Source organism: Cynara cardunculus, unplaced genomic scaffold (assembly GCF_001531365.2).
Source record: "Cynara cardunculus var. scolymus isolate 2C unplaced genomic scaffold, CcrdV1 Un_Scaffold_4506, whole genome shotgun sequence".
Classification (NCBI taxonomy): domain Eukaryota; kingdom Viridiplantae; phylum Streptophyta; class Magnoliopsida; order Asterales; family Asteraceae; genus Cynara; species Cynara cardunculus.
Genome location: NW_020201930.1, coordinates 15,926 through 28,800, shown reverse-complemented (window position 1 = coordinate 28,800; position 12,875 = coordinate 15,926). Strand labels below are relative to the sequence as shown.

The following is a 12,875-nucleotide window of genomic DNA, read 5'->3' as shown; positions in this document are numbered from 1 at the left end:
CCTTTGTGTGTATAAGGACAAGACAACAACAATCGTGCTAAGCAAGCTTCCTTTGATCGCTGAATGCTGGAATGACCTGAAGGTCTCTTCATCATTCGTTGAAGCTTGAGCAGTCTTTACACATATGTAGACGGGCTTGTAATCACTGAGTACCGCTTCAGATCACGTACTCGCCAGTCTCTAATCTTAAATTTCAGTCTTTGACGTTTGCTGAAGGTTCTTTGGTGTGAGTGTTGTCTTCTTGAAGTATTGTTGTCTCTGATAGATTTACAATGCAAGTTCTTCAGCGATCACTGAACATACTCAGTGAAGGTCTCTAGAACTGAAAAGACAGAAACATAAATACAACGTATAAGTGAAAAGGGATTATCATCAAATCACTAAGAGAGATGATCAACACATACATTTGATGAAATTTATTTATCTATTCGTAAAAAATGTTTTAAACCAGATTTGGTGATCTTCACCCTATAACTACAAAGAAGGGATTTTCTCACTAGACCTTTTGGTCTAACTCTCATTTTGGATTTTAAAAATATGCGTTGCAGGAACAACAGGGTCTCGGGATATTAAGGGGAAGGAGAAAATATGATTATTTTCCTTATGTGTTTATCTACCCTTTTGAAGATCAACTTGTTGCCTGTTATATTTTGAAGATACATGTTGACATACTTGTGATAGTACATGGATATTCTTTTGGAATTTTTCAGTTGCAAATTCTGTATATAGAATCCTTGTCCTAGTGGGATCTTGTGGTGTAAATTATATTTCCTTTATATGAAATTCATATTATATGCAAATTTAGAAGTTTGGGGTGTTATGGAGGTGGTATGAGAGTCTGAGTTTAAGGGATTTAGGTTTTCAAAGCATGATGCCTAGACTTAAACTGTTATTTGCATATTAAGGGATCATGGACATTGATAATACACCACTGGTAATAAATATGATGGGTTAAAGAGGATAGTATGTAAGGTAATAAGTAAGCTGATGGAAACTCTAGTATCTATTATTGGGATTACCAGCCAGAGTTGAAACTGAATAAGTTGGGTTAAATCCTCCAGTTCCAACAACAAGCAATAGGGGGGGGGACATAAAAATGTTTTTAACATGTAAACCCCCAACATTTTCACGAGAGATGGATCCAATGAAGGCAATGTGTTGGATAAAAGAAAGTGAATTGGTGTTTAATACCAGTAAATGCTCCGAAGAAGACAAGGTTAGATTTGTTGTTTCTATGTTAAAATCTAACGCATTGTATTGGTGGGAAGTGGAATCATTGTCTAAACCCGATATTCGACGATCTATGTCTTGGGAGAATTTGTAAACAGATTTAAAGAACAATTTTGTCCCAAGACAGTTGTGCGGGAATATACAAAGAAGTTTATCGAACATACCCGATTTGTGGAACATTATATTTCTTCCGAGTCCAGGAAAGTGGAAAGGTACATCTAGGTATGAAATTATTTAATCTGATAAAATTGTTTTATATAACTCTTTTCTTGATGAAATTGTTTGATATAATTGTGTTTCTATGTAAAAATAAAATTGTTCCATGTATTTCTTATTTTGATTGAATTTGTTTTTATTAAATTAATATAATGAAGATGATAATGTCCACGGCATAAAAAAAATAACTAATCAATACTTACAATTAAAAAAGTGAAGAAAAAGAAAATTAATGATTGGTTGAATGAGAGGTTTGCATCTAATTCCTATCCTATATACATGTATGCATCTACTATTATTCAATGATATCAAACGATTTAAATTAATACAATATCTAAAGCATTTTTTGAAGTAAAAACAAATTCCATAAGATTAAAATATATAAATAAAACGTGCATTGGCTTATACAGAACTTACATGATTATTATGTGCATTTATATTTTGAACCAAATTCTAAACAGTAGAATCTTATTTCAATGTAGCCTTTTTCTCTATCCCCCCAGGAGTAGAGGCTGTTTCTATGAATGCCTTCGATTGACAAAAAAATATTTTGCAATTTGGTATGGTCAGACGCTTTTACTTGAGGGGGTGCTCTTGGCCCAGTGAAGTGCATATCGGTCATTTTGGTGTTTATCAGTGGTGGTATACAATTAGTTTACGGACAAACAAGAGAGAAAATAATAACTCTTTAAAATTAAAGGATTTGATGATTTTGAAACGACACTGAAACAAAAACAAAAGAAATTAGTGGAAAAAAGAGTACGTACAATTACAAACAAACAACAAATATAGTAAACATAAAGAGAGAAAAGTAGTTTAAACCAAACCATGACAAGTAAGAGAGATGATTATTTGCTGCAATTGCTTTCTTTAATTGGATTGGAGTCGTAAGCTTATTTGTAGGATTATCTATATATATATATATAATATATATGTATATATATATATATATATGAGAGAGATTTACAGGGTCATTGATTCTGACAAACAAAAACCCCAAGTCTTTCCGATTCCGACTTCTTACTGTTGCCAATTATTGTACTGTTGGCCACGATTCCCTCCCATTGCATTGCCACGGCCACCGCCAGGTCCACCACCCCCGCTGTATGAACCACCACCGCCGCCGCCTTGAGAATAATTTGGTGGACCAACCACATAACCGCTAGTACCTCCACTACCTCGACCATATGCTTGGGGCGGCGGATATGGCCCGCTGCCACGACTTGGATGGTGATTGTATCCGCCAGAAGGGTTTCCACCGCCCTGCGGGTATCTGCTTGATCCTGCAGAAGGTCCGCCACGAGGCTTCCCATAATGATGGCCAGGTCCGCCACCTGCAACCAGCTGAGGCTGAGCACCATGCATCGGTGCATTTTGAGGTCCTGGCCTCATCTGAGCATGAGCTGCTTGGCCAGACTGCTGCTGCTGCATTGGTGGTGGGAGACGTGAATGTTGCTGTTGGTGCTGTATTTTCTGACGCTTTGCTGCTTCGTCATGTTGTCGCTGTTGCTGCCGCTTTTTCTTGGTTTGGAACTCGTGTGAAGACTCGTACTTGGGTAAGCTTGATAAAAACAAAAAACAAGGTTAAATGTCGTCAAAAGAAGTTGCAGTCTAAAAAGGGTAGATTGCATTAGAATTTGACGTAATTTGGTTCAGTTCCTATTTTTCGGCAACTTGCTTTCATTTTAGTACACCTCATATGTCACATCTCTAATATTTAGGTGCCTGAGTTTACATATAAGAATGCAACATAATTTAGTGCGCTTTCCATTGTGTAAAGTACTTCGGTTCAACTCTTCGAGATCTCATATTTGAGGTACCAAAATAAAGGTTTTGGATGTATATAACACAGAATAGAAATTAGGTCAAAGTACATAGCATTTTCATGCAGTTCAGCTGTCTTAAAGTTGAAACATAACTGAAGGAAGTTGAAGCCTACCTTTTGGGATCACAAGGTAATGGATCTATCCAGAAATACTCTGCATCTAGTGCATCCTTGGCTGATATTCTCTTCAAAATGGACAGGCCCAAAGATGGGCAATAGTCAGCATAAACAACCTCCAACACGATAGTTTTTGAGTGCACAAAATTCATGAAATTTGAAAATAAGCAACAAAAAGGACCCAAAATGTGTGCTCTTTGTAGTCGACTCTTTCCATACCCAATTAACCATGTTTCACAACCCATTGAGCTAGCTTATTTGTCGAGCTTACTGAAAAAGCTTTGTTAGGTAAACTAAATTAGAATCATGATTTCAAAAAGCTATTTCAGGTAGCATTTCAATACGCTCCATGGGTTTTTTTCCACTTTTTTTCCTCCCAATTATGCATTACATTTTTCCAAATAATTTTTCCAGGTCATTTTGTATTGTCATCTGGTTTATTAGCTAGTGTTTACCTAACGTGACTAGCTTACAAAATTATGAATAAAATATTTAATTATTAATTAGATAATTTTTTAAGTTAAAAAACTATACTTTTTTATTCATAATATATGTAATGATTACTAAAAATCATCAATCAATGTCACAAACTTTCTAAAATTCCTATTTGGTTACAATAATTGATAATTTTACAAAAATCTTTACATTACCTAACATGTGATGGTCGTGCCATGAGATCTGAGAACATCGTAATAGTATTGCAATGCAAGAAATGTCCATTAAACCTAAATAATAGGAAAACTCTATTTTTATTACTACTTATTTTAATATGAAGAGATATACTAGTGGTTTGTTTTAATTATTATATTATGTAATATTAGAATTGAGTAATTTTTTAATGTCCTTTTTGATCATTTTACATTTATCAACTAGTTTATCAGTTAATTTTTATCAACCGTAATTAGTTCATCAGGCAACAGCTAACTAACATAGCCTTAGCTGCTCCACCCTCAACACCAAGCCAACCAATCCCAAATACAACGGAACAATATACATCAAAGAGAGAGGATGGTAGAGTATAACATAGTGTGTTCTTCCAGGAAGTAGTGTATGCAGAGATGAAAATAACTAAAGCATAAAGTGTTCTTACAGCCGTTTACCAAACGCTTACTGTATGCCATTTACCTTCTGGATAAGCATTGCACGGATCTAGAATCTTACTGGATAAGAGGCATAGCGAGGACCAAGAATCTTACCCGGTAAGCACTTACCGAGTAAAAAACGCTTACCAACAATCTGTTTTGATGAACAAGAATGTCACCCAATAAGGTACTTGATGGTAGTGATCCTGCTTGTAAGCACTTACCCAGTAAGCATTTGGTAAACGGACCCTTACTATCTCTAAAATCTCCATGGATCTGAGATTATCTCTGAGTTCCAAGGTATGGGCTAGATTCTTCCCAAGTATTTTCAAGATAAACTACTTTCAGCATATGAATAGGATATACCATAAGGCTTGCAAAAGTAATTACTGAAATCATTTGTGGAGGCAGTAATAAGAGCACAAGTGAGAGGTCACTCAAAACCCTGCTGACTTCAATAAGACCTACCTGTCCAGAAAACACCATTAAGACACCACTACCAAGCTCAGTGGGAAACACTAGCTAGAGTTCCTACCATGTTACATTCCACCACCCCCCCCCCCAAAAAAAAAAAAAAAACCCAATGGCCGTAGCATGGACCAAGGGACACAAAACAAAAACTCTAAATAATATATATAGGGGATTTAAAATGGCTAACATAGAAAAAGAATCGTTGAGAGAAGACTCCCAAAAATAAGGTAAAACAAGTGCGAACATGAACAAAGCCATAATAGGGGGTGTTGTTGCTTATTTTCTATTTTGACTTCGAGTTTAAATTTTCTATTTTCAAGTTTGCTATCTGACTAATTAAATTCACATGGTGTTTGTCTAACTACATCCTTTTTCGCTCAATTGAACCCCTACCTAAAAAAAGTTCCTAAATCTACGATAGGTATCATCGACCATCAGGAACAACCTTAACCAATGAGAAAAATATCCAACTTAAATAAATGAGTGAAAATGAAAGGAAATGGAACTCCAATACAAAATAATCCAAGTACAAAATAGATGAAACCTTTTTAAACATATTCATAGTAGTTTTACGGTCACAAGATATTGGCATGTGAATCAAACTAATAACTTGAGGCATGCATGTCTAACAAAGCAATACCTGAGAAGGATCAAGAGTCAGCATTTTCTCAAGCAACTCCAAAGCGTGCCGATCAAAGCTACAATGGAAGGGGGGAACAATATAAGGTCGAAATTTACACATCCAATCCAAATTCCAATCATCATAAAGAAAGAGTTCCTTCTACATACTGTCTGAAGACCTCTCGAAGACGCCTTTTCAAAGGCCTTGTGGGCTTGAAGTTGTTGTACCAAGGAATCTTAGAAACGCCAGGCCAGTTAATCTCATCAGGAGCTCCACACAGTTCAAAGATTTTACTTAGTTGCTCGGGCTAATAATTTTCAAAAACAACCAAAGATAAATGATGAATTAATTTAGCTATTCACCAGAGGATTCAGAGGACAACATGTATCAAGTCAATGCCCAAGTAGAATACAACCAAGCCATTGCAAAAATGGAGTATACACAGCAAAAGTGCATGTGGTATTAAGAAGCACAGCTCTTAGTGCCCGGCATCAAAAAAGATGTAAAAAGTTTCGAGGTTAACATTCTGATACATCAGCCATTCATCAAGGGCCAGTAAGATTGAGTATCTAGAGAAGTCAGTTCTATTTTTTCCGTTATGAGTTATCATTGTTTCACAGGTATTTATCCAGAAGTTAAAAACAAGATTATGTGCTACTAAGTTCTATATTATTCTCATTCTATATCCAGGCTTCTAAGGAGTTCCAAGATTTACTCAAAACACACTTAAAACTCCTACAAAAACCAGTCATTTTCAACTTATTTGGAGTGGGATAGGCACTTTAGAAGAGGCTGAAGTACGATGACTCTGAACAAAGATTTCAAAGAGAGAAATGGGGAAAATAAAACCGATGTATACTGTTATAACACTCTAAACCATTCCACATTTAGGCACTTACCAGTTACCACTTCACACTTGCTTCTCCTCCAACCCTCACAGTACTTTATCAATAAAGTTTCTCCAAAAGGGTTTTGCCCCCTTTTTCCAAAAAAAAAAAAAAGCATGCAACAACTGTACTATCAGCAGCAGCTCATATTCTTTCTTAAAGCAGAAGTGAAAAGTTTGAATATGCTATAAAGAAATCCAAAAATCAATATGCGCCTCCATCTCATATTTAGGGGCTATTTATTAAGAGCTTATCGGGTCACTTATTTTCCTGGACTAACATGACAAGGGCCAAGAATCTTACTCGGTAAGAGGCTAGGTGACGCAAGGCAATGAACGAGAGTCTTACCTGGTAAGTGAGGGTGACGACTCTTACCAGGAAAGATTGTTGCATATGATGCCATTTTAATGGCCAAGAATCTTTCCAGGTAAGGTTAGTGAAAGTGCTGACTCTTACCGGCAAGCAATTTGGTAAACGGCCCCTTATTGTCAATTAAGCAAATTGAAGTGGGGCTTCTTATTAAGGAGTCTTTTACTTTTTTAATCCATGTTACTGTAAATGGCAAAAAGAGATGGACTATGAATTTCTAAAATCATGAAACCTTATCCAAATGAAGGGAGTAAGATTTATAGTAATAACGACTATTAACACGAATATAAATTACTGGAGAAAAACAATAATCATAGATTTTGATTTACGGCTGTATAGAACTAATAATAGTCAAAATTAATATTTATTTCACTTGTAATCAGCATGTATCTAAGACATTTTGTTGGTTATTCATCTAAAATACAATTCAATCCATTCGTAAATGTCCAAATCACAATGTATGATGAACTAAAGAGATACAATATACCAATTTTCAAGTACAACCCGCGGTATTCAATTAACAATAATTCACATGCATACCATACACCTTTTACTATTAACCCCACAAAGATTTAATGAGAAGGAAACTTGCCTCGTCTTTCCCAGGAAAAATTGGTTTCCCATGCAGAAGCTCAGCAAAAATACACCCAACTGACCACATATCCACAGCTGGGCCATACTTCGTGGTCCCTAGCAGCAACTCTGGTGGTCTATTTCGATCATAGTGAATCAAAAGATTTCAAATATTTAAATAAATATGTATACAAGCCTATTATAAAGGACTACATCACCCAACACATGTTTTTCCTTTTCCAAATACGCAGAATATATATATATATATATATAGCTAGATCCAATTCTCCGGTTACTAGATCGACAACCATTCAATTCTCAAGGAAAGTGAACAAAAAATCTTGTACTTGAATTTTAGTATTTCTTTCACAGATGAAAGGTGGTGTTTAATAAAGAAGGGAGGGAACAAATGTAGATACCTGTACCATAAAGTAATCACACGGTTTGTAAGATTCCCATTGTGATCATTTGAAAATGAACGGGCAAGACCAAAATCTGCTAGCTTCAAATTTCCTTCATTGTCTATTAAAAGATTGGAACCTGCAGTAAAATTAGCGAGGGATTAGACCTTAAGCCAGATAAATGGAATATCCAATGATTGTAAAATATGCTTTAATATTTGTTTTAGATTCTCGAAGGAGAAATGACCAAAGATATCAAACATCCTTCAGTGTGTTCCCAATTGAACTGACAGATCGTATTTTAACACAAAATAAAATAAAATAAATAACAGAAGCATCAAGGGGCATCGAATTAAGCCTTACCAACCAAGTCAAAGACAGTAACTGAAAGATAATCGATGATATCAAAAATTAACAACAGCTGTTTAAGGAGAACAAATAAGTTTTTTGTTGTGGAAAAAGGGTCCATGGTACCCTCTGGAACGGCCCCACCATACCGGTCCCACGGCCATCATCTAGGAGGTATCATGGTATCCTAGGGCAGGGTGGACGGAACCGGATTTGAATCCGAGACCTTGTTGTGGAAAATCCACCTCCTTTCCAATGAGACAATTTAGAGGGAACAAAAAAAGAAGCTTTGTCCCTAGACTGACTTCCCATCTCAGAAGGAAAGAAAAATCGGAACAGCTGACACGCTCTATACGGTGGTAATTGTAAAAGAATTGCAAACATGGAATAGGAAGAACATTACCATAGTCTTTGGCCTAAACATAGTTGTTAAAAGCGCTAGGATCCAAGGCTCATTAGGTTCAAGGTCTTGGACTTTTTTAAAGTCGAGGGAAGGTGTATTCACGACCTGCGCCTTGGCTGAGGCGCCTTGTGGGCCTAGGAGCGCTTCATAAAGAGTTACTAAATACCAAGTCAAACCCCATTGTTAAATAAGTTTTCTCATCTTCTTATCTTCTGGACGTCTTTAGAAAATGTTATTAAATAGATGACATAAGTCAAACCCTAATATTAAACACCCGGTTCTTATAACTTCAAGCCTCTTTCTCTATAAATACCCAGACCTTAAACTTCTCCTTCATGGCTCATGCTTTCAACCCTTCTCCCTTCTACCTCTCAAAGTACTGTTGGTTGTTGGACAAGAGGCTTGTACTTGCTACATATTTAAGTTGTGTGTAAATGTGTGTGTGTGTATAAGAAATTTATATAAGATGCGCCTCACATTCCTGAGGCCCACGCCTTGCGCTAGGCCCCGGGACCCCTTTGCGCCTAAGTGCGCCTTGAGCCTTTAACAACTTTGGCCTAAAAGTAATTTCTTGTACAATTACCAACTTAATAGTGAAGCAAATTACATCTAAATAAGCACGTGCATCTACATGAAAGTGCAGGGCCTTAGAAAGTTATAGTAGAAAAAGTGGAAGCACAAAACCAATGTTTCTCTGTAGACTAAACTGGAAGGTTAGAGAGGCAAAAAAGTGGTCAAATATGCTTTCATGAATCCTGTAGTTTCTTTTATGCATATAATGTGTTCTTCCAAATTCATTTGTTACCTTACTTTTAAAAAGTCAAAATCACTTGTCATTGACTGCAAATTGGACAGGATGTGAATTTTAAATTTGGGAATGCAGATCTCTCCAAGACGACAACTTAAGAGCCTATGATCTTTCTTCCTAGTCAAATCATCTCAATTACGTTCTCATGTCTTTCTTTTCTTTTTCCCTTGATTTCTAATACATAATCGATTCCAGGTAAGCACTTCTGGTGGAAAGGTTTATATGCAATATTTAGAATTTTATAGGCATTAGAAGTTACAAAGATACATCCCTTAAATAAACTAAAATTTGTCCCAATGTGCACTTGTCTTGTTATTTTTCATCTATAAATTCAAAGAACTTGCTTTGACAATACCTTTGATGTCACGATGAAGTACTTGATTTACATGACAGTAGTGAAGCCCTGTCAAAAGCTGTCTCATATAACACTTAAAGAAGAGGAGCAGGTGAGTATACCATTTAATGTTCCAGGAATAGAACAAACAGCAAGTCAATTAATCATTGGTACCTTAATCTGTGCAACAGAAAACCTCATCCCAGGACGATCAGCAAGGCCAGTTAGGTCATGGTCCATGTACTCAAAAACCATATAAATGCCCCCCTTGTATTTATTACCGTCTGCAGTGATATTTAAACAAATCAATGCCCTGAAGCCAAATTGATAGCTGAAAATTCTAAGACCAAAAATAATGGCATTCCACATCTACATGAAATAGTTGTGATCATTAAATACTGGAATTCGTTCTCACAACAAAAACTATATTAAAAAGCACTTGCCTGGCCTGCCCTGCTCATCTTTTTCAGGACCTACACAGCAATGCACGCACTTCCAATGTCATTATAAGCACAATTAGAGTACTTGATAAGTAGTTACACAGCTTAATATAAGTTACCTGGAGAAGTAACAATCTCTTTAAGCTTTATTACATTCTCGTGATGCAGCTTCTTTAAAATTTTAATCTCACGTATGGCAGTTATCGGAAACTGTATGTATGAAGTAGATACATACAGTAGATTTAGACAAAATGGAGAAAAAGAATCAAGACTTCCTCAAGCATGGGAATTTTATACGGTCTCATTCAACAATGTGTAAATGAAATAAGTTTTGTGCAGGAAAGGATGTGTTACCCCCTCCCTCTCATTATCCATCCGTATCTTCTTCAAAGCAACAATTTCCCCTGTTCTGATCTCTCTAGCCATGTATACTTGACTGATAAACATCAAACAGTACGCAAAACCGTAAGTCCAGTTAAAAGGGACTTAACAAGCAAGAAAAGAGTACACTGGCACTTTAGTATCAATGAGAAAAAATACATTATGATTCAAAATGAACTACCAGAATAATCAATATGGAAGACAATTATTCTTCAGAAATCAAAACTAAAAGTAATTCAACCAAATAAAAGATGGATATACACACACATATGAGCAATTACGTACAAACCTAAATTGGGAGAAGCTCAAAGGGACGTGGGTGCAATTGTTACCCTTCATAGAACAAATAGGATCATGAAATTAGAACACAGCAGACAGGTTTTAGTGTGTGTTATACAACAAACTTAGAACAAAACAAAGATATCCACAACATAACTCATAAAACAAAGAAAAGAAATAAAGTTTGCAACTCTTGCTTGCAATAACAAATATACAACTCCCCAAAACCCAAATGTACCAAGTTCTATCAGTGCATCCTATCAACATTCTAATCAAAACAATAGATTAATATATTAAACACTCCAACTTGAACCACAAACTCTTCAAAGATCATGAAGACAAAAACTGTAAAAAGTAAGGATCAGCTGTAAAGCAGAAAAAATAACTAATAGTCATGCCTAGCTAGATGAAATAACATTTTAAACCAAATTCACTTTTCCAGAAGATACATGGGCTCAAAATGAAATCTTAGTTATAAAAGTTCTAATCAAAGAATTCCAAAATCATAAGGAATAGTTTGAATTCGAACAGAACAATAGATAGATCTAGAGATGCACAAAGAACCGGTCAACCGATTTTGGACCGGCCCTAAAGAGAACCGCTTAAAAAAGGCCTGGCCCAAGGACCGGTTATAGGTAAAAGCCTGTTTTGGTTTTAAATTTTGAACAATAAGGAATAGTTTGAATTAAAACAGAACAATAGATAGATCTAGAGATGCACAAAGAACCGGTCAACCGATTTTGGACCGGCCCTAAAGAGAAATGCTTAAAAAAGGCCTGGCCCAAGGACCGGTTATAGGTAAAAGCCTGTTTTGGTTTTAAATTTTGAACCTGGGACCGGTTCTTGACCAGTGAAAAAGAAGCACCAGATAATGCCTGAACACCGGTCCTTGGTTAACCGAAAAACCGGTCTAGTCAAGGCCCGGTCAAAGTCTGAAAAAACCAGTCATTTGATCACTTAGACCAAACATTCAACACAAATGGAGTCAGGGTTTATTAGAAAGAATACTGGATGTTTTATATTTAAACACTACTCAACTGGATCACTTAAAGAAGACTAAATACGATGGAAAATGTGAAAAGACGGAAAAAATTAAAAAAAACAAAGACATCAAAAGGATTAATTAGTTTACAATATCTTAATTTAACTCATTTTTTTTTAAGATTTGATTAGTTTGCAATAAAAAGATAATTCAAGATATTTTTTAAAATAATTATTCACTTCATTCTTTTATACATGTATTAGTTGTTTTTAAGGACCAGTTAAGGCCCAGTTACGGACCGGTTAGGACCGTCCATCTGGATTTGGTCCTAAATTTTTGGCCAATGCCCGGTCCTTCAACATCTCTAGATAGATCAATAGCCATCGAAGTGGCATCACAACAACTTCATCATTCAACACGTGAGCTCAACCGCTCAAACGTTGGACAGTGTGAGGGTCATGAGCAGATGAGCTTATAAGGCATAAAGAATGTTCTATCTGTAAGGGCTTGAAAATGGCAACCACAGACCATTAATGCACGTGAGGTTTAATACGCTAGCTCCACCAGAACCATGTTTTGACTAATGATTTCTATAAAAATAAATCAATATCTGAAGTCCAAAACCATATATATTGTTAGGTTGCGTCGAGTCAAATCTGCTCCCATTTTTCCCGTTGCAGGAAAATGGTCCTATCTACCATGAGACAAAAGATCTTCTGTCTAAAGAGATCTGATTCAATCTTAGCTTAGCGTGTTAGCCACAGTTTCATTTCGTATAGCGATAACGCTTTCTCAAATCAAGTCTTTTTTGCTGGAATACAAGATATGTATTTTGGGGAGGGGGAATGAAAAAACTTGCAAGGGAAACATTGACAATATTACAACATTATACATAGAGAAAACACCAACAAACATTTTTTTGCCAGGCTAATAGAATGGTAAAAAACAAAATATTTCCCATAAGAAAGCAAAGATAGAGGAAACAGTTTCAGAATCAACCAACTCATTTAAATTGAGGTGAAAGAGCTCCAACTATGTCAAAAAAAAACGAACACGAACACCGATTAATCATAGTTACTAACACTTCTCAGTTCCCCCCCCCCCCCC

At 36.0% G+C, this 12,875-nt stretch overlaps 1 protein-coding gene across 8 annotated transcripts in view; it reads right to left on the bottom strand.

Moving 5' to 3' along the window:
- Positions 1-2,284: 2,284 nt before the first annotated feature.
- Positions 2,285-12,875, bottom strand: part of LOC112504061 (cyclin-dependent kinase C-2-like) — a 23,648-nt gene continuing 13,057 nt past the window's right edge. For 5 of the 8 annotated variants that reach the window (XM_025108027.1, XM_025108032.1, XM_025108029.1 and 2 more), the window contains 11 exons: positions 10,481-10,562; positions 10,246-10,336; positions 10,130-10,159; positions 9,861-9,970; positions 9,708-9,780; positions 7,812-7,932; positions 7,412-7,529; positions 5,731-5,870; positions 5,582-5,639; positions 3,386-3,456; positions 2,285-3,007 (listed from right to left, as the gene is read on the bottom strand). In XM_025108027.1, coding sequence (XP_024963795.1) covers positions 2,467-3,007; positions 3,386-3,456; positions 5,582-5,639; positions 5,731-5,870; positions 7,412-7,529; positions 7,812-7,932; positions 9,708-9,780; positions 9,861-9,970; positions 10,130-10,159; positions 10,246-10,336; positions 10,481-10,562 — 1,435 coding nt within the window. In that variant the 3' untranslated portion in view covers positions 2,285-2,466. Of the gene's footprint in view, positions 3,008-3,385; positions 3,457-5,581; positions 5,640-5,730; positions 5,871-7,411; positions 7,530-7,811; positions 7,933-9,707; positions 9,781-9,860; positions 9,971-10,129; positions 10,160-10,245; positions 10,337-10,480; positions 10,563-10,792; positions 10,841-12,875 lie in introns of those variants that run through there. The other 3 variants (XM_025108030.1, XM_025108031.1, XM_025108033.1) reach the window with 2 other exon arrangements.